Raw genomic sequence first — 22,481 nt, forward strand, 5'->3', positions numbered from 1 at the left:
AAATGTTATGAGACCTGATTTTCTTTGCATTGAAGAGGCTCACCCACCCACACATGAAACAGATGCCTTGTGTGTTTCATCAGATGAACTGTTACATCGTCAGTCTATTTTCAATAGTCTTTTGCCAAAAATCAAGCATTTTATAGTTACTTGTATAGTGTGTGTTTAAAATGGAACACTGTACAGATATCAACAAGGAAGTGTAAATAAAAAAGTATGGCTGGAAGAATGTTCTAGTGGAAAAACTCCTGACCTCTGGCATCTATGTTGTGAGAACATTGATGTGCTATTGGAAGTAAACAACAATAATAGAAATACAGTAAACGGTCAGAGAAAACGTATTGGTGCTATAAAGAAAAACTGAGTATTTGAGTATCAGGCTGCGTAAATTGTTGCTGCCCAAAATCAATTTTGCCTCAAGGAAGCTGAAGTGTGTTGGGTGTTTTTCACGTTTTATCTTGCTGGCATAAATATTGTAAGCACTGTGTACACTGCACACTTTAACAGGTTTCTAGGCTTGAGCAGGCAATTCAGATGATCTGATGAGACAGAGTGTGAAATATATATTCCTACTCGTTTCTGTGCTCCCAAATGGTTTGAGTTAATTACATAATCAAATGTTTTTATGTTTTTATGGTCATATGTTGGCCTTTCATCTTAGAAAAACTGTGTGACTGCTCAATGATTGCCTGGCATGAAAGCACAGCCTTTATTGCTGCATTTGGTCTGTACTTAACTCTTTGTACTTCAAAGTCAAGAAGTAATGACACGATGAAGTGTATCTAACAGCGCTGCTAAGTGTAGTAAAATTCTTTGAGTTGAATCATTGTTGCACTGAATGTCGTGTTGCAAAGCATTAGTACTAGTTGTTACAGTATATAAAGCCAAATGATCATTTATCATTATTCTCAGACAGAACAGTCAGATGATTTACATTTTGTCTAATGGGGCAAATGGCTGTTTGTAACACTGCCTATGTTACAAGAAGGCATATGTTACTGCTTAGTTTGGTTTTCACTGTAGATCTATTGGTTTTATCTCCAAGGGAACTTTGGATAACATCAGGAAACAAGTGTTTGTTTTTAAATGGCTAAGTCACCAATGGATATGACAGATAAAGTAAACCAATGAAACATCACTGCATTGTGTATATTGGAAATGAGACATGAAATTAATTTAGCATATTGTTGGAAGCCTGGAAATGTTATTACTATGTCATTATGCATGTTGGTGATAGAGACTGTGGCCAGTTGTCAATCACGTGTTGAAGTAAAATAGAATAACTCAGGGTATGAGTTAGGTATCATGGAGTTTCCCTGAGTTTACTGCTGTATTTACCACCATGTCAGCTGTTCTAGTGAAACTCCCTGGTGGTAAAAATGCACCACCTAACAACAGGAAAACTAAAACTTGTGCCAGTCTTGATTGAGCTGATAAAGCACCTTCATGTTAACTAATCAGTGAAGTCATCTGATTAGGTCTTTGGTTGGAATGAACACCTTCAGACTATCTGTCTCCAAAGCACATTGTTGTCCAACCTGTTCAAAGTTCACATTTGCAACACTCAAGATAGCACATATGCATCATATATGTCTCATTATGTTTTGTTCGAAAAGGGTCCCAAACATGAAGTTGAGGGTTAAGGGTCCTCTTCCACAGAGGAGGCCATGTTGAACTGCAGTGTTTCTCTAGAGTACCCAGGAACAGACCAAGCGAGCACTGGCTTTAGTATTTTTCACGAGTTCCACAGCCACCATAGTTTCTCCTGTATGCTTGGAAGGCTGAGCTGTATTCAAATGCTTGCAATATGCAACTTCACCACTAGATGCCACTGAATTCTACACACTCGTCCTTTAAAGGAACTTTACAATCTGGAAAACTCTGCTTCTGCTGCATTAATAGTAGTCCACCAGGTTTATGGAAATGCAATACTACATATCTGCAGTAGACTGTTATTATAATGTGGGCTGTTGATCTGATATGATCAATAATATAATTTGCATTAGTAGAAACAGCCTTATAATTTATAAATAGGATATAATCAACAATACAAATATAAACATGGCTCAACATTGAAATATGTCTTTAAATGTTGAGCTATATTTCAGTAGATATTAAGTCAAAGAGCAAGGAGGAATGCAAAAATTAAATTAAATTAAATTGAATTGTTTAGAGAGGGAGACAAAAAAGGGAAGAAATCAGTGTACCACATGTACCAAAACTAAACAGTGGTAATGTGTTTAGTGAACGGGCGAGGCGCTGTACATCATCTGCTGTGTAGCCTGAGCTCCGCACAGACAGTGAGAGACAGCCATGGAGAGGTGGAGAGCGGACTGTTTTCTTTGTTATTTTTAAAGTCTTGCAATTCGCAACTATGACACTGTCGGCGGTGACTTGTGCAGGTCCAAATTCCCGATGCACTCGAAAGCAGCAAGAAGATTTCCACCGGTAAAGTAGATGTCACTTTTTTTTTCTCCCCCAGCACAGAGACTGGGATTGCGGTAGTCGGGAGATATGTGCCATCGCTTTGCTGGTTGTAAATCTGTTCGGAAATTGATGTGGGATTCCCTCTGTGTCTTCTGACGGTAGGGGAAATGTCTGCGGTCGCTGTGTTGTTCGTTTAGTTTAGCAGCTGTTAGCGGAGGTAGCACAGATATTAATAGGTGAATAGTGTGACAAAGTTGTGCACTTGTCGGTCGGCTGCTGAAAGGCCTGGCTCTCTGTGTGAGTGTGTATGTATATATGTGTGTGTACGGAGTTTGTTTCTGGCTCCCCTCCCCCACCAGCCGCTGCTGTTCTGCTCATTCTGGAGAGGCCAAGACATGAATGTGATGAGAGGCTCACTTCAGAGGAAACAAACGGATACAGTTTTAGAAAAAAAAAAAAAAAATAGGGGGACATTTCCCGAAGCCGGCTCTGAGCGGCTGAAATCAGGTCTAACCCTTCCTGAATAGCCCTGTCTTGCCACACACCTGTGACCGCAGAACCGTTAATTTAAATATCAATGCGCTAACGGAAACTGCTCTCGTGCCGATGCATCATTATGTACAGGTAGCAGGGTGACTGCTGGTTGGACCGGAACATCCCTAGCATTGATAAACTAGGGAGGAAATGTGCTTGTATCCAAAGTGCCCACATTTTATGCTTATCGTTGTAAGTCGAGCACACACCTGGCCTTATGCACAGTGCACGTGTTGTTCACACTTGGTACTGAAAAGGTACTGTTGACAATTTGGGTCTGTACTCTTTGTTCAATCAGGGAAATGATTTGTATCTGTATTAAACACGACAGAGAGTGGGTGTGCCCTAAAGGGAATGTAATGGTAGCAATTAAAGAAATATTAATCCTTTCAAATCACAGCTAGAGTAAACCCAACTTGTCAGCCTGGTTGAAATTATAAATCTATATATATACATATATATACATTTATTTTTAATCCCTAATCCGTCAGTGAAGTCATGGCTGTTTGTTTTAATCAACCATTTACTCTTCCTGTTTTGATTGGTCAGAGCCATCGCTGGTCACCATGGCTTTGTCCTGCCCACAGCTGTCAAGCAATGTTGGCAGCTGCATGGATGAGAGAATTGAAACAGCCAGAGAAAATTGTCTCCTTTTTTCTGCACTGTGGCACTGGTTATATCAGGAAATCTGTAATAAAAATGGTGACTGACAATCTAGGAAGCTTAATCATAAGCTGTATGTGGTGTCCGTAGAGGTAGAGACAGAGCTACTGCTGTGTCTTTGTTCAGCAAAGATGCTCAGGGACAATGAGGACCAGGATGTGTCCTTGAACAAGACATTCAATCCCTAAAATCGTTAGATATGCTACTCTGCAGCTGACTGTGCACTGTGATAGCAGGGGGATGAAAATATAACACGAGATCAATAGTAAGTATCATTTATTTGCAGCGCTACTCATATCAGCTAATAGTAGAGAGGCTAAGGCTGCTGCATTATTAAATTTATACTGTAAACCTCAAGTGAATTTATCATTGTGATGATACACTAATACTAATTTGGATGAAACTGGAGTAGCTTTGCAAAGTAATGATATGCTTATGCATATAAATCAGAGATTACTGAAAACTACATTAGCACTATATTCATACTACTGCCTAGTAGAAAGCTGCCTTCAGCTGCACACAGCACTAAAGCCACGACTCTTGGCCTGGATTACCACAGCACAGCCACATCACTCTGAGTGTGAGTCAGTATGGCACCATTATAGACTATCAAACCACATTAAAGACTTTTAAACTACATTATCAACGTGATGACTCCAGATATCAGTTTCTGCTTAGGGTTGCAGATGTTATGCAGAATATGCAGTCACAGACCAAGTGAATGAAAGTTTGATAGTGTATTGTTGTGTTATCGCTTTTTGAGTTGATTTGATCACCAGCTTCCACAGTTATTGTGTTACTGTATTATTGTCCTAATTCAAATGTAAGTTCACAGGACTGTAATTGCTAAAGAATGTATAAATATATTAGTAATATCAGACTGTAAACAGCAGGCATAACCAGCCTACCGTACAGAATGTGCTGCATTTAATGTTGAACCAGAAGCTGCTCTGGTTTTAGAGGTTACAGTAGCTTGTCTCACATTTTAAATTCCTCTGGATTCCTGCAGAATTTGCATTCATTTAAATGTTCAGCTGGAAACTGGCCACATGATGAGTCTTTCCATGAAAATCTGATAGAAATGCAAACTGTGCAGAATTTAAAAAAATATCCCCCCAGAGGTACTAGTCCTCTTCCAACCAGGCATATGGCAACTGTGGCACATATTCGATCAACCTTTTGTCAGTCTTAAAAATGTACTTGTACTTGGTATCAATAAATTGTTGCATATATGTTTTTTGCCAATAATCTGAGAATGAGTGTTAAAATATCTACTCATAGTATTGCCCTGTCAAGGCTTGTACTACTCTACCTTTCAATGATGTGATGAAGCTGCGTCTCATTATCTATTTTTCCTCCTTGCAGGAGTTTTTTTGCAGTGGCATAAGTAGAGGTCTGGCTCTAATTGTTGTGCAGTGTGGGCTCTACCAGGACGTGGTTTATGGATGCTGGGACTATGAGCATAAGCGACAAAAGGGGCTACTGCGCAGACCTGGGTGGCAGCTTCACTGAGGATGCTCCCAGACCTCCAGTCCCAGGGGAAGAAGGTGAGCTGGTGTGCAGTGATGGACGCCAGTACAACAACCTGGGCTTCTCCTCAAAGAACGAGAGCCTCAAATGTGAGGCGTCTGTGGCGACGCCCAGGCGGCCTGACTTGGACCTGGGTTATGAGCCAGAGGGAAGTGCTTCCCCAACACCACCCTACTTAAAATGGGCAGAATCTCTTCACTCCCTCCTGGATGACCAAGATGGCATCCATCTGTTTAGGACGTTCCTTAAGCAGGAGGAGTGTGCAGATATGTTGGACTTCTGGTTTGCATGCAGTGGCTTCCGCAAACTTGAAGCTAATGAAGGTAACGAGGAGAAGAAGGTAAAACTGGCAAAAGCTATCTATAAGAAATACATCCTGGACAACAATGGGATTGTTTCCAGACAGATCAAACCAGCTACCAAGTCCTTCATCAAAGACTGCGTCATGAAGCTTCACATTGATCCTGCAATGTTTGACCAGGCTCAGACTGAGATACAGACCATGATGGAGGAAAACACCTACCCTTTATTTCTTAAGTCAGACATATATTTGGAATATACGCGGACAGGAGGAGAGAGCCCTAAGCTGTACAGTGATCACAGTTCTGTTTCTGGGAATGGAAAGGGGCTGTCAGGTTATTTACCGACTTTAAATGAAGATGAGGAATGGAGATGTGACCACGAGCCAGAGGAGCAGCCCGAGTGTGACCCCACACCGAGCAACCGGCTTACTCAGAAGCTGCTAATGGAGACGGCACCACAGCGAGTTGCCAACTGCGTGAGATTCCAGGACAGTCACGAGTACAGGTAAATCCTCCCAGCAATCTTCACTTCAGCTCTAACTGCACAGCTTTTCTCTGCAAAGTGCTGAATTAGAAATAAACCTGAAACCCCACAATACCATGGATGCTGCCTCAAGTTTGAAATGAAAAGAGTCTGAGCGTAGCACAAGAGACAGCTGATAAGAGATGGTGTATTTACACCTGTGGTGGAGAGGAAATGTCAGAGGCAGCCCTTGTTAGAAGGTTGAACTAGTGTTCTTTGTTTTTCTTGTGCATGTACTGTGGGAATCATGTTTTCCCATTGGACAGGGTTTTGTAGCAAAATAGTTCCACATGATTTTGTTTAAGGAGGAGCTTTTGGACTTCACTTACCCTTTAATCTGTAATCTTTGACTTCCTCTTTCTCCTCCTCTTCTTAATATTACTTCCGCATTTTCCATATTGAAATGTAGATACCCCAAATGTTATAATGTTGACTAATCAAAGCCATGGATATTTGTTTGATTTGATTTGATAGCTGTTCCTCTGATTCAGGATCATAAAACATGGTTATAACTTCTGACAACTGATCTTGTCAAACACATTTAAAAAAAAGAGTGAAACTTGACATCTCTTTATCATAAAAATGCACATGCTGTGAACTTTCTGAATCAGAACAGGACAATATGTTCTCTAGATTTGGAAATGTGTTATATTTCCTACACTTGTTCAGAATTGTAATTTCATTTTAGTAGAACGATCAACTCACTACCTTCAGTCGAGCAAATAGCTCCAGCTATCAGTAGAAGTAGGGGCGTCTAGTTTGTGATTTCTTTGGACAGTGCAGGAGATGGATGGCAGGCTTTGTGCGTGTGCAATGGCAGTATTAAAATAATGCTTTCCATTCTCGATGTGAAAGGTCAAAGTAGCTTCACTCAGATGTTCTAATCTGTGCAATGCCAGATCTGCTGATGGATGCTGGAAAACATGAGCTTTTAGTGAGTTTGATGCACGTGGATGTAATTTGAGGGCTGTACTCAGATTTAAATTCATGGTTCAGATGTTTTTTGGAATAACTAGCCTCTATCTTGCGCCTTATCTGTTCTCCTTTGATGCATTTTGTGGCTGTTTGTGATTCTTGGAGATCCAGTTTGTCTTCTTTCCAATGCTGTTGCTTTTTTATTATACACATTCTTTGGTGTGAATATGCCCTTCTTTTTACTCTTACACGCAGTCCATCATGCACATACAGTGCAACAGATTTGAATGTCTCTGCTAATTATTTCTTGGGACAGTTAGTCAAGAGCAAGCAACTTTGTTGATTTAAAAACAAAAAAATTGATTTGAATATAGTAAAATGTATGCAGGCGAAACGCAGCATTTTGTCATGTTGGCCTTTTTATATTATATAATAAAGGTAATTTTTATTTATTTAGCATTATTAATCAGTTTAACAGACCCGGGGGTAGGGATCCGCAATTGATTATGATTTATGTTTTTGTCTCTCTACAAATGATAATCCTCTAATTTAGGGTGCTCCGATCAGGGTTTTTGAGGCCAGTGACCGATCAATAGTAGCAGTATCAACCGGATCAAAGGAACACAACTCACGTTTTTAATGTTTTCAACTGGGATTCTGTTTTCACAGCAGCATGGGAAGGTTCATTATTGATGTTTCCTATCGAAAACGAAACTGTTGCTGCACCGGCCCTGTGCTTGTAAAATATCCACTAGATAACATCTCTCTTACTGTTTTTGTATAAAATGCTAAAATGAGTTTCTGGCCTGTAATATATTGCTGGCCTGCCCAAGTAAATCTATATGTGTCAAAGACTGAATAACTTTCCTAATAACTTTTGCACTTATAGAGATCGTTGATCAATCTAATTCGAGCGAATATCGGCTAATTACAATCAGTGATCGATCAATTGGAAATGAAATTTAATTTTATTATTATTAATCACAAGTTTTGAACATGTAGCTTGTACCATGTCCCCAAATTTAGACAGAAAATACGAACACACTGAGAAGCAAAGAGGAAAAGAAAGTATCAATTGGCTGTTTTCATGGGAGACATTCTGACATGTCACAGCAGGAAAATCATAATAAATAAAATTATTTATATAATAAAATGAATGCTGGTTAAATTACATTTTGCTACTGCAGTTTCGGGGTCCTGGTATTGTGTATGCTGCCTGTATGCTGCCACAAATGTATCCAATTTCAGTTGAAAAATGTCTGCGTACAGCTCAACACCAATTTCTGCCCATTGAGCTTGACTAATCTGACTCTGATGGACAACAATAACCAAAACTTTCAGGGTTAAACTCGAGCTCTAGAATTTCTGGTCTATGCATATGAGTAGTAAAAATAGTCTTTTTTTTTTTTTTTTTTTTATTCTTTGTAGTAGTAGTAATTGTTTGAGTGAAGCATGTTGTTGAAAATGAGTGTTTGTGGCAAACCTACCCTGACTTTTGATAACAATGGTTGGTAAAGTTTGCCTTAATGTTATACGATTTTTTCATATATAAATTGATCAATAGCTTGAGTGTTGTAAATAAGGTCCACGGTAAGAGTGAGAGTAAGAAGGAGAACAATAGTTTGAACAATTAAGGGCTTAATGCATTGCTGATTGCAGCGGGTAGCTGTTCGGACAGTTAAGTCGGGAATTTGAGTCGTAGTTTGTGCTTTGAATCTGTCTAAAGCTGGGCAGACACTGCATTTTTATTTATATAATGTTTTAATGAGCATCTCTGCACATCCAGAACCTGCAACTTTTGTGCTTGCACTATGCCAATGAATTGACTGTCCAAAACTTTTTTTTGCAGCCAGTGGAGCGCCCCCTGCTGGCCACAGAGAATGCAGGTTGGCCTCACTTCACAGGCCCAGAAGCTCTGTCCATTATGTATCCTGTCAATCGTGACCACTGATGTGGCAGAAATTCTGCCCAATTCCAAAATTAGTTTGGGGCGACCATTTCTGGGCCAAAACTGGGCTTAATCCTTAGAGTGTTTGCCCAGCTTCATACACAGCAGCCAATAGACTGACAGATCTAAAATGCTCTGAGTAATTACACTGTGGATGTTGTTTACATACTTGTGATCCTCCGGCATAAGAAATTATAATCATGTTAGACTAATGACAAGTGGCTTAGCATTAGTTACATGCTGTGTCTTTGCAATTGAAAGTGTAACAATGACAGATCAAATGAAAATGTAATTAATTGCTCACTACAGCAACTTAACTAATGTCACGGCTGATGCAAACTTGTAAAGCTTATTATGTGATAAGGTTACATCTTCAACAGAGGATTAAGGACACTTGCAGTAAAAAAACAAAAAAAAAAAAACAGCCAATTACAACATGTTAAGTGTATGTATAATGTCATTGTTGCAAACTAAACCCATGAGGGAAATTTAAGATCTTAATGTGATTGCAGCTATTGTTTCGTTTCCTCAGCAGAATAATTGAAGATCACGTCACTGTCAGACACTACAGAAACTTTCCCATATTTGTCCTCTACGCCTGCAGCACCAGGGTTAGGAGGAATTCGCATCAGCTGACAGAAATACAATACCTTCCAGAGAAGACCTTCTCTGCAGCTAAAACACTGGACACATACAGGCAGTGGAGACAGAACTAGTCCAGCAGTTTTGGCAGTTAAAAAAGCACGACTTGACTTGACATTGACTGGGCAGTGGCAGACCTCCTACCTACCGACTACCTTTTCTTTCTATGGTCTGGTCTCATGTAGAACTGATATATCAGTCACTTTTGCCGTATTGCAGACATATCGGCATATATGTTATCCAATATGTGCTAATGCAGGAAAAAATGCTTGTGGTAATACACTGGCAAGGAGCACAGAGTAGGAGAGAAAAAGCAGCTCTCAGCAATGTCAACTAGAATTGGTTGACAATGAATATTTTAAATTATACACATTGAAGAATATTTGACTTAAATATTCTTTAATATAGTAACTCGTTTGAGAACACAGCCTTCAGAGTACCCTTGCGTAGTCATATCTGTTCAAAACTGGAGCAAGATCCACATAGAGAATGTCTATTTTTTTATCTATTTTCCCCTCTAAAATCGGTGTCCGGACTAAAAATCCCATATCAGTCGGGCTCTAGTCTTGTTTCCCATTACATTCTCCAGTGTTGGCATGCAGCTTTTCAGAAACCACTTGCAGAAAGCAAGATGAACCAAATGCTTGTTTGTGTTTGATTTTATTTTTTGGGGGGGGGGGGGGACAGAACCAAAGGCAATTTTGTTGGAGATCGATGTTTGCTTGAAATATAAGAGACAAATACAGAGTTTTAATTAGTGGGTGAAACACAGTTTTGGGTTTATTTTCACATCATTATTTCAGCAATCAAGCATTTGGCTTTGATTACACAAAGACACACTTCATTTTTAAATAGCCTTTTAGCAGCACTCGCTAGGTTTATATGAAACTAAATTTTACATCAGTTGTGTCTGCTCACATCAGAGACAGGCAACAAAAGACATAAAATAGTCTTTCAGATCAGCTTTAAAAAATCAACTGACTTGAAAGAGAATGACCTATACATTCATTAATCTTTGGTGAGAGTTTTGAAATTTGAACAGCTCAGTTTTGTTCCCATTCAAGTAACTTGTGTGCTTCAAAGCAAGGCTTCATCGTTTGTAATTTTAATGAAAGGTGTTTCCTTTGAGTGATCTTTTCAGGGTCCTAACAATCTCCATGCAGGAGTAGAAGTTGAGAAAAACATGAAATAACAAAATGGATGAATAAATTGTGGTACTGCTCAGTGTTTCTCTCAAATCGACATTATTTCCTGTCCAATATAAAGATTCTGTGTTCAGTTTTTGGAGTTGAACCGTATCATTAATAGAGTCTGTCCTGTTTTAGAAAGGGAAATAATAGTAGTATAGTAGTTTTGATTACACACATTACGCCATTACACCATGGCCAGTATCCTTAAAAAATGCAGATATAAAACATGTTAAACTACTTCTACAGTAACAGTTCAATTATTTTTTTTTTTGCAAATTAATGAAATAAAATCCACATAAACGAGATGTGGCTAACAACTAGGGTTGAATTTTCCTTTTTTTCAGAGTAAAATGTGTCAGTATCCGTACTTAAAAAACAAAATAGTTCTCTTACTCTTGAGATAAAAACATTGATCTGAAGCTCAATTCTGAGATTCTGTAAATACTTTTCTAATAAACTTTTGATCAACCCATATCATTTTCTGGATTAAATAAACAACTACCAGTTTCTGATATAAGCCACCTGTGTTCGTATATGGATATGAATACAGATAATTTAGTTAGTTAAACAGATACATATCATCCCAACATATTTTTTTAATTAAGTAGTTTTGTATGGCCTTCCTGCCTGATTAGAAATGTGTTCAGGCTGAGGTGATGATGGAAAGCTTGTGTTTTTATGTCATTTATTGTTGTATTAATTTTTTATGTTGTTAAAAAACGTAAACACTATATTGTTTTTTCATGTTTACGAATGTGATATGCTAAAATAAGATGTAAAACGGAAAATAAAATGAGACAGAATTCAGAACAAAACACCAGCACTGAACCATTTTTCTGTACTGGGAGGAGTTTTGGAAAACAGTTTTGTTCTGGAAACCATCTCATCTGTCTTTCATCAAATGACAGGTTGAATTATATTAATGTTTGCTTCTTTCCGTTGTCATTTCCTCTCGTTTCTCATGATCATAAACGTTGCCACACATAATCTCAACTTAAAAATCCTTTTCCGTATACTGCACTTTATTTATCCCCACTCTTCCCCAACCGGGTGCTGTAATTATTCACTGTTGTTGAATGTAGATGCTAATGAAAATCCGTTGGTCACAAAGGTTTCATTTTGAACTCTGGGTGCTTCTGCATTCCAAACAGGGAGAAAGCTGGAGATAAATGCTTCAGGGAATTCCAATTTGAATAAAAAGAGATGATGCCTAACATCTTTAATTCATGTGTACAAAGCCCTGTAAGAAGTGTGTTCAGTAAAGTCAAAGTAAATGGAAAGGATGTCAAATGAAGCTTCCCCTTGTAGCTGTAGACGCTCTAGAAGAATGTGCATCATAGACCTGCGGTTATACTCGGGCATTAATACTCTGGTTTTGAATTTGGTTGGTTTGTTCACAAAGCCTGTTGAAATACAATCACATACGGTTTTTCCAGCATGCGGCAGTATACTCTCTCTGTATAGGAGTTTCAGGAAGTGGCAGAATCAGAAGGGTTGACAAATTGGAGGCAATGGAGTATTAAACACTAGGAAATGAGGTTGTGTGCACATTTTAAATGGTTTGCTGGCCCAGCTTCTATGGCTGGATGAATACTGGATTTTTGAGGCTGATATATATAATAAATGATTTATATCACACACACAATCTTGATCTTCTTCAGAGACAGATTCCCTATTACACTATTAAAAATAAAACAACACTGAATGTTCTTAATTTAGGATTGCACTAAAGAGCATTGCACTGCCTTTGTTTATAAATGCATTTTTATAAGCTACCTCATCATGATCTATTAGTTTTTTTCTCAGCATTTCCTGTATTTCTTCATTTTTCCAGGCATGCACCCAGCCGGGAACCCATCAACCCATACTATGTCAACACTGGTTATGCTATGGCTCCTGCCACCAGCGCCAACGATAGTGAGCAGCAGAGTATGTCCAGCGACGCAGATACAATTTCCCTTACTGACAGCAGTGTGTAAGTATTTTCTCGCACACACACAGACACATTCACTCATTCATGCATAAAGTTGTTACACCAGGTCATAAAGGCTATCCCACTTTTATCATCCCAGTATTAGTATTACAGTTATTATTTAAAAGGAAGGCATGTCATATAAGTTAGCATTGCTTGAAGACAGAGAGAGAAGGGTTTAATTGGCTTCCGAAATGGCCCCTTTTTACCTGTGCTCAAACTGTAAGCTATAGGAGCAGCAGCTATGGTCCCATCTGCTCATTAGCCAAACCAGTAAAAGCTGTTAGAATTGAATAGAATAATAATAAATAGAATCTCTAATGCTAATTAGGAATCCTAAAAACCATGTTTGATAGTGTACACAAATTAAACCACTAACCTACTGACCTCTTTTGAAAATGTGACACAAGGTTTGAAATGTTTCCAAAGTTATATTATAGTCACATTCCTTTTTTGGGGAAGAACAAAGCAGAATTTGTTTTCTCTCACAGGTAACTTTGTTTGGGCTCAAGCGTGAGGCCAAAGGCAATATATATATATTTTTTTGCAAAATGGGATCATTTGCACGTGGGACTTGTATTTCAAGTTCACTGTACAAACCGGACATGTGCTGGCGAAAGGCGATTTTTAAAATAATGTTTTCTAGGTGCAGAGATGGCACTGGGGAATTATGCCAAAGAAACTTCAAAGCTTGCACAACTGGACAAAAATGTGTTTGAAGCTGAATGGATTAGGGGCTGTTATCAACTAATTGGTCCAGAGCTTCCAGCACAGGAGAGTGTGAAACCCAGCATGACCAATACCACATGGAATTACAGACTCATGGATGTGTTAACATGTAACTGTAATCTGCCAGACCACTTGTGGTGCAGGAGGGACACAATAAGCCTGTGAGAATGCCTATCCTGCTGCACTGATTAATCAAGACTTACAAGGTGTTCATTTGAGGCAAAAATGCAGCAGAAAGCTTTCAACTTCAAAGCTGTCTTTGTTGTTTATTCATGAGTTTTATGAAAATGTCTTTGTTGTTAATTCCAGAGATGGGGTTCCACCTTACAGATACCGCAAACAGCATCGCCGGGAGATGCACGAAAGTGCCAAAGCAAATGGGCGAGTGCCACTACCTCATATTCCAGTGAGTTATTCATGGGTTCTTTCTCTTCCCTCTCACTTTCTGCCTCTACGTCTCTCTTTAACTGTCTGTCTCTGCCTTATTTTCCTCCGCTCCACCATTGGAGATGTGCATATTTAAGTTCTGCTGTGTCGCAGGGCCTGTGATGGAGTATAAGAATAGCTGATGGTGAAAGAGAAGGCTGTCTAAATGCAGCTTGATGCTTTCCTAAGCTGTGTGCGCTGAAGCCTAGCAGACATGAATCCTCCCCTGTGACAGCCTGATGCCTCCCTCTGCAGCTTAGGCTGTCTCTTGGTAGGAAAACCCTGGCCCTAATTAGGCCTTGGAGTAAAGAGTGAAATTAAAACTCCACACGTAGCATCCTATTAGGATGCATGAATTGACTGTATAGTAGAGCACAAATCCCCAAAGCATTAACTCTCACGTTTCCCTGCCCCAACAAATATATCATGACTTCACTTCAGTGGCAATGAGAATATTGACAGGGCTTATGGGTTTTTTTTTTTTTTTTTTTTTGTCACTTTGTTTTCCAACTGTTTTTAATATATACTGGTTCCAAATCAGGAGTTGAATTATCAACTGCCTTGAATTGTCATAATTGCAGGTAGTAGAGGAAATAAATGTCCTTATTTAGGCAAGGCAGGTTTATTTGTATGGCACACTTCATACACAAAGGCAATTCAAAGCACTTTAAAACATTGTGGTTGCTATCATATCTAGAATGTGTTCTTTTGCTGTAGACGCACTTATCAGATTGATATATTGATGTCATTCAAGCTTGCAAGGCAATGTATTTTTCATGTGTCTATTTCAACATCACACAGAAGGCATGGGGATACAGCATACATTCTGCATTGTGTGGGGGAACAAAAACATGTCAGAAAAGATCGGCTTCAGTTGTACTCTGGTAAAGTCGTTGTGCAGGTTCATTAAAATTTAAATGTATTATCCCTTTGGATTTTCAACACTTGACATTGTCCACTGTAATGTTTCCTGCTTATGTTTTAGTCCCTTCATACGCACACTGACAGGATGTAAGAGGTCATGGTGGTAAAACAGTCCATATAGTGTTGACAGCAATACAGCAGGGACTGAAATTCAGTGGTTACAGTTTGACATTTCTTCCCCCAGCGCACAAACCGGATTCCAAAGGATATACATGTGGAGCCGGAAAGGTTTGCTGCAGAGCTGATCAGCAGACTGGAGGGCGTGCTAAGGGAGAGAGAGGCTAAAGAGAAACTAGAGGAGCGACTGAAGAGAGTACGATTGGTATGTTCACTTTATTTTCTGAACCAGTGTGTACTGTTTAAAGCACAAGCAGATCCACTGTTTCTGTTAACTTGGTTTAACACATGTGAATAAGCAGAATTTTTCAGGAGTTGTTGCAGAGGTTCACACAGGAGAGCACTGTCTGTAGGCTGAATGACCTCTAACATAACACAAGTGAGTTCATGCAGGGAAGGAAAACGGACACATATGTTTTGAGTCTGAGTGATGCTGAGCTGCTATTACTCAGTAAAGTTATACATTCAAGTCATATAAGGCGCTGTTAGGATCTCAATGTTACTGGCATCATCTTTGCTTCGGGTTACACCAACTGAATAATATCTGTGACCTGGGGGAAAAGGAAATTGAAGTATGTATGCAGTTTAGGGCTGCAGCTAACTGTTATTTCCTTTATTGTTCAATCTGTCAATTATTTCCTCTATTTTCTATTTTCTATTCTAGTTTCCCAGAGCCCATCCTAACATCTTCAAATTACTTATTTTATATAACCAACAGTACAAAAGCCTGGTATTCAGTTTACTATCATATATATAACAAAGAGAAGCAGCAAACCTTCACGTTTGACAAACTGGAATCAGAGAATGTTTGAAAAGATTCGCAATTAATTCACTATCTGAGTAATAAACTTGGCTCTAGAGCAGACTGTACCATATAGAAACATTTTTACTGCTCAAATTTAAATCCTGATATTTATTTTGTGTTCTCAGACTTTCAAAAGACAAAATATGTAAAAAAAACAAAAACAACCAAACAAAGGTTTCAGCTATGAGGATCTCATTTTAATTGATGCTACAAATCTTGATTTCAAATGACTTGTTTTTCACTTGAATAACTTTGATTCACTTTAATAAAAGAATGATTAAATAATGAGGATCATAGATAGCGTATTGAAAAGCAGACTGAATATTGAGCGGTATCAGTAATTCCACCAAAGCCCATTTCTGAGCCAGAAGGCAAGATGTGCGTCTGGCCGGTGGGCTTAAAGTTTTTCACCAACAAAGATGACTTAAATCCGTCTGGCCTTAATGAAATTAATGAGGCCAGCCATTTGAACGCTGAATAAAAAAAACATTATGAATCATTTGGAGAATTCCTTCCTTGGCCTGTCAGCGATCTGGCTGTGTCGATGAATCAGATGGAGCACCTGCACACTCGGCCATTTGTAGGCCTGGAACAGTGTGCCGCCTGTTTGATGTCACTTGAACGGTGATGAAATAGTTGCTGCTACCACAAATGAAATCTCCCTCAGTACCCAGAGCCAAGTATTAAGTCTCAAGGCAGACAATTTATGTGGTTTGGCCCCTGAAAGGAGAGAAGCTGCCATCACACGGCTCAAGGTTTGCTTTATTAAACCCGGAGGCGAGCATTAAATGACTGCCTTCGTCAAGTTATATACTGTGTACATCTAGAAAAAGAAATGTGAACTTTTAACCATAATATCAGAGGTATTAAAAATATATTATAATGCATGAAGACTTTCTGTAGCATGAAATGAGATTCAAAAATCTACCATCTGGTTAAAAATGTATGCGTCATTTTATTGCTGCGAGAAAAAACAACATGCTATTTTATGAGGATATGAGGATCTTATTGCCAAGGCTCTGTCACACAGCCGGTTAAGAATGAAAATATGGCTTCACTTCAGGAATTGTTTGGAACAATAGACCTTGTGGCCAAGGTATGCAGAGTATTTTTCACATAAACAAGAGTAGCAGAATACCGTTCACAAAAAGAAAGACTCATGTGAACTGATCATCGCTTGTCTGAATTGGATTTTTACTTGGTTTTAAAAAGATAAGCATGAAACTATGTACGCTGTTACTCCTCGCAAGGAGAGGCATGATGTTGTATAAATGAGCTACTTTAGACCGTTATCCCCATCCACCAGCGAAGCTAACATGTAGAATCATTATCTGCTGTTCTTTGTCAAGGATTTTTATTCTCAAGTGTGGAAAACATGCTCAAATGAAGATGTTGTGGTTCCATGAATAACTTCCAGTAGGCTTTTCTAACAGATTTCTGGATCTGGTGCAGGGATATGAAGACACATCAATTATTAAAAACCTGCCAAAAATATTTGGCTACATAAGGCATCTTTCGCAATATTGCTGAATCTAAGAAAGCAGTGGGCACAGGGAAGTTTATGAAGGAGCAGGATGAAAAACCCTTCACCCTTTGATACAGTTTTAGCAAATGGATGGTGAACACCGGGCAACAGCAAACTCTGTTGGTTTGGCATGTGACAAGTGAAGGTTTATTAAACTTTTAATGTATCTGACATAAAAGGTTTGGCCTTGTCGACTAAAAGATAAAGGTGGAACTCTTACCCACTGTTGTCTTTCCACTATATTCGTTTGTTCTCTCCCCTCGCTTCTCTCTCTGCCAAAGTGTGTCCAACTTTATACAAGACGCACAACAGAAAAAAGGTCAGTGGTGCTCACTGCACCAGCTGCATTGAAAACTATTTCTGATGATGTTTCTTTTAAAAAATTCAAACTGAAATATTTGGTCATACAACAAGCTACTGGTCAGCTGTGCAGCTGAAAATATTGGGTTAAGAATTTCATTTATTCGTAATTTCTGTAGCAATTATGGTGTTACAACTTGACCATCATCAAGTTTTAGATGACTACATTTCTTTTATCCACTGCTGTGTTTATTTTATCACTGTATATCTTACACTTGCTCCCTGCTTGTTTATCAAAACCTATTATGAATGCCTGCAGTACCACACCCCATCATTCCCCCTGGGGCACATTCTGTCAGAGCGTTATTTTATCTCAGAGCTGAAACTCTGTCGGCTGCACATTACATGAAACAACACAAATGTGCTGTGTGCATGCAGAGTACCCCCCTAATATGATACTCAGTGATCCTTGGTGTGTCTCCACCTCTGCAGTAAGAATGAGAAGACACATGTAGCATATGGTGGAAATCTGCCATCTGCAGGTTGAAATAAGTAAACACTATGCAATCTTATGGAAAAAAATCCTCTCTTGTGTCAGATGTGTTTAGAAATAAGCTGTTAAAAGAATAAAATGCACATAGATATATTTTATATGGCTTATATGATTTACGAGTGTTTGATGTTATATGCCTCAGATATTCACAACCTATCCCTATAACCTTAATTTATATTCCAGATATTTATTCCAGGTTCTTTCTCTAAATTATGTTTTGTTTTGTGTGTGTTTCTTTGTTCTAAAGGAAGAGGAAGGGGATGAAGTCATGTCTATAGCCACAGCATTACCCAGTCACAGGGTCCCCCCTGGTGCTTATCCACAGAACTACAACCCCCGCTATGCTGACATCACCTACAGCGGTCCTTTAATGAGAGACGCTCATGAAGAGAACCCTGAGAGCATCCTAGACGACCACGTCCAGCGGGTCATGAAGACTCCCGGGTGCCAGTCACCAGGTACAGGCCGTCACTCTCCCAAGTCACGCTCACCAGACTGTTTCCCAGGAGGCAAAGGGATGGGACTTGGAGCTGTGGTGTCCTCGAGCCAGGGTAGACATCCATCGAGGCATGGTGTCAAGGGAGAGAGCAGCCACCTGTACCACCACAAACACGTGCACCACATCCACCACACAAACGTTGGGAAGCCAAAAGAGCAGGTGGAGGCTGAGGCAGCCATGCGTGTTCATGGCAACTTTCCCTGGAACATGGAGACGAGTCATTATGGATCAAAGTCTCGCAGCTATGCAGATGGCATGGGATCCCACCCTGTGGAGCATACAGGGTATAGGTACGCAACACGCTCAAGCAGTAGTTTACTTTTTCTCAATATTTCACCCAAAATACTTTTTGCTTTTCTACTCACCAGTTGTTTTCTACCATTATACAGTAGCAAAGGTGGCACCCAATGTAAGAGAGCGTTCAAGAAAGGTGACGAAGTGCGGCCTTATGACATGCCAGGGCCTGCGGAGGAGATAGAGAAAAACCAGAAGATCCTTTTGTGGCTGATGGAAGGACAGAAAGAAATGGTTCAACATAAGAGGAGCCCATATGGGTCAGTGATGTGTGCAAGCATAATTTTTTTTTAATCTTTACTGTTAAAGAATATCCTGTGCACTGAAATGCACTCCAGCCCCATCTGTGTTGTGTTTTGTTCTTGGTCTGGTTCTTGTTTTTGAGCAGTCACTTCTCACACACTTTGTCAGACACACCTAGCATTAAACCACACCCATAACTCATGCCATAGCTGTCAGTTGTTATCAAAAGTGGTTGGGGTACAAGCACATAGCTTGAAGCCTGACGAGATGAATTTTTGTATGATCTTGCAAGCTCAAACACTTATCTTTACTACACAGCTGCATGAGAAAATGATCTTGTACTGTTAGAGTAAGAAAACTTAAACTTAACGTAAACTTTTGAATACTCTTGCTCTGTCATGATTTTACATTTTAGCAGTACCACTGGGTCTAAGAGGGCCATGGGACATGAGGGATCCCGTCTCAGCTCGGCGGAGCGATCGGGGTCAGTGCACCCGTGCGTCAGCACCCAACTGCGGAACAATGTGCAGCCATCTCACCCTTTCATACAGGACCCCACTATGCCCCCCAACCCAGCTCCCAGCCCCCTTATTCAGCTGGAAGAGGTGCGCCGGCGGCTTGAGGAGGAGAAGCTTAAGTCTGGAACTTTACAACCCAAGCAAAGGTAAGTGGTAATGTCCCATTTCTACGGTGTCCAGTTAATCAGTGCCATTTTTCAACAGAATCTATGTAACTTGATCCACAGAGGAAGCCGGATTTATTCTTTTTCTTTAGTCAAAATGAAACAGTTACTCTTTTGTTCTCTAGCCTGTGTGCTCCTTAGGGCCAGTCTGTGTCTAACTACTGGGGTTGTTCGGTCCCTCAGGTATGTGATGGAGGTGATCCAGAGGGGTCGCACCGCAGTCAGGCCTGCACTGTTCCCTCCACTCAACGTGGTGCCTGCCGTTTCTGACAGCGAGCTCTCCGAGCCCGAGTATGTCTACTGTGTCCTACCAGTAACTCTTCCCACTATCTCCAAATATCCCCATAGGTCAGGGCAAACCCACTTCACTTCCCATTCTCATTACTGACAGCTTAGTTACCCAGGACTGTGTGTGTTTGTAGCGCTACTAAAAGAAACATTTAGACATCAGTCATGAGCAATTTCTTTGCCTAATTCTCTCCTCTGTGTACTGTATTTGCAATGTCCTTATGTGGCGTCCCACACTCTGTCCCCCAATTTGTTTTAATGTGGTATCTTGTCTAGTTTTCATTCATATGGGGGAAAGACTCAATCAGCATCCCCATACTCCTCATTAGATGGTAGCTGTTACACTGCATGTTAAGCCTGTGGAGGTAGCCTGTATTTAGTAAACAACAGCAAACAACAATAAAATCTCTAAAAAATAAATAATAATAGACAAAATGGAGGCAAAGAATGGCTTAATGTTAAGCGGGTGGCATTTTCCCCAGCAAGTAGTCCATTATTTTCGGACTCCTTTTTCGGGGTTAACGGACACCTGGCAACCAGTGAGAAAAGACTATTTTCAGTGTCCATGGTATGCAATGTGTTCTTTCTCCATCGTGCCATAAGTAATGAGGATTTCCAGAAAGAGCTTCACAGAGGAAGTAGAAGTGTATGTTTTCTGTGTTCCAGTGCAGGCAGAAGTATTAGAGAGAGGGTTGGCTTTTTGATGTTTTGTCAGAAACATGTTTCTGTTTGATGTTTGACTGTCCTCTCAGAAGGGTACTTAACAGATGGAGGGGAATAGGGGAACAGTGTTAGAGGCAGATGAAAGGCAGATTACGTGTTACAGCCAGAGGGTGAAGCCTCCAGTCAGACCTGTGAGGACTGGGATCCAGGACGTGGTGTGTACTTGGATCACAACCGATTGAAGGTTACATTACCTCTAATGTCCAAGCTTGGAAATGTCACAAGGTTAGCTGAAAGATTTGAATTTGGTAAAATTAAAAATGTTTGTTTTGAAAGAACATAGTGTTCACTTTCACAAAGAAAGAGAGAGGATTATAAGATATAAGTATAAAGCACCAAAATCTAAAGAAAACACCAGTAAATACTGTATTTGGTCACATTTTGGAAAATTGGCACCATTAAAAGTATGCAGAATTATCCATTAGCCATTCATGATGTACAGGCAACTATCACTGGATTACTTTACTACTCAAGAGCACTTGAGTTCTGGAGTTATACGGAGTGATTTATGGACATTCTGTTCTGGGGTAGTGCAAGTCGCACTGAATCTAAAAATATGTGTGTTATGCATATGCGTGTGCAGATTATTTTAGAGTTATGATTCGGATAAGGAGTGCTATTTTTGACGTAAATTGCAGCAATTGGGCGGTAAGGGATGGTTTTTAAAGTACCTTATTTGTCTCCATGAGCTTTTTCTATCAGAATATCCTGTCATGAATATTGGCCCATGCCAAATTAGAGAATCTGCACCGAATATTGCTCTTAAAAATATTGGCCTTAAGAGATTGTGTTAACTACTACACTACTGTTACAATACATTTATATCTAAGGCTTGTAGTGACTTGATCTCAGACTAGCCTGTTTTATACCCAGTAAAGTTGCTGAAATTCCATGACATTCCAGGGACAACCGATACAGTTATGTGCTTGTTGAAGTTGGTAGAAAAGATGTATGGCTGGCTAAACACATTTGACATCACTAAGGATAAACATTATGTCAAGTATGGCACACCCAAAGGCTGCTGGTAAGATCATCATCTCAGGGCCTCTCCCACTCAGTGGAAGTCATGAATACTAGTATACACTCAGTTACATAAACAGCTGATGAGCTGACTGATAATCAGTGTTCATCAGCAGAGCTATGGCCAGCTGAAAGCATCTTAAAGGTTAAGTTTACCCAAAATACTGCAGACATTTATGAGTTTACCAGTATTTGCTGAGGTTTTGAGATCCTCGCTGTCATTTCTGTATCTGGTATAAATAGAAAACAGCAAAATCTGTTTTGTTTTCTAGCTCCATTTCAGTTCATTTGTGTACTTTGCACATATACATATTGATGAGACAGTGCATGTCATTTTCTTTGTTTACCATGTTGTTTTTGTTTCTATCTACATAAGCTATCCTTAGATAACCCCAGCGTCGTTTCATCCAGAACCGATTATAGAAAGAAAGGCTTTATGATCACTCGTCTGGTCTAATGTGAAACTGACATTTCCATCTTGCTCGAAACTTAGTAGTCAGTCAGCATGTGAACCAGAAAACAAGAGGATGTTGGCCCACATTGTTTCTCTCTTCACTCGCTCCCTGTAATTGCACATATTGATTAGAGAGTTCTACCTTTTAAAATGCAAAGTATAGAATGACATCAGCCCTCGACTGATCCTAGGTTCCTCATCCACAAACTGCAGGACTTACTCTTACTAGACACTTCAACATCCCTGTTCATTT

General features: G+C 39.7%; 1 protein-coding gene across 6 annotated transcripts in view; it reads left to right on the forward strand.

The window, feature by feature from the left end:
- The window catches only part of axin1 (axin 1), a 31,850-nt gene that overhangs the window by 5,236 nt on the left and 4,133 nt on the right, over positions 1-22,481 (forward strand). For 3 of the 6 annotated variants that reach the window (XM_051388073.1, XM_051388072.1, XM_051388074.1), the window contains 8 exons: positions 4,990-5,961; positions 12,509-12,649; positions 13,685-13,781; positions 14,910-15,047; positions 18,273-18,814; positions 18,914-19,078; positions 19,477-19,725; positions 19,927-20,091. In XM_051388073.1, the coding sequence (XP_051244033.1) occupies positions 5,066-5,961; positions 12,509-12,649; positions 13,685-13,781; positions 14,910-15,047; positions 18,273-18,814; positions 18,914-19,078; positions 19,477-19,725; positions 19,927-20,091 (2,393 nt within the window). In that variant the 5' untranslated portion in view covers positions 4,990-5,065. Of the gene's footprint in view, positions 1-2,213; positions 2,449-4,989; positions 5,962-12,508; positions 12,650-13,684; positions 13,782-14,909; positions 15,048-18,272; positions 18,815-18,913; positions 19,079-19,476; positions 19,726-19,926; positions 20,092-22,481 lie in introns of those variants that run through there. The other 3 variants (XM_051388071.1, XM_051388075.1, XM_051388076.1) reach the window with 3 other exon arrangements.

The sequence above is a fragment of the Dicentrarchus labrax genome, unplaced genomic scaffold (genome assembly GCF_905237075.1).
Source record: "Dicentrarchus labrax unplaced genomic scaffold, dlabrax2021, whole genome shotgun sequence".
NCBI classification, from domain to species: Eukaryota; Metazoa; Chordata; class Actinopteri; family Moronidae; genus Dicentrarchus; species Dicentrarchus labrax.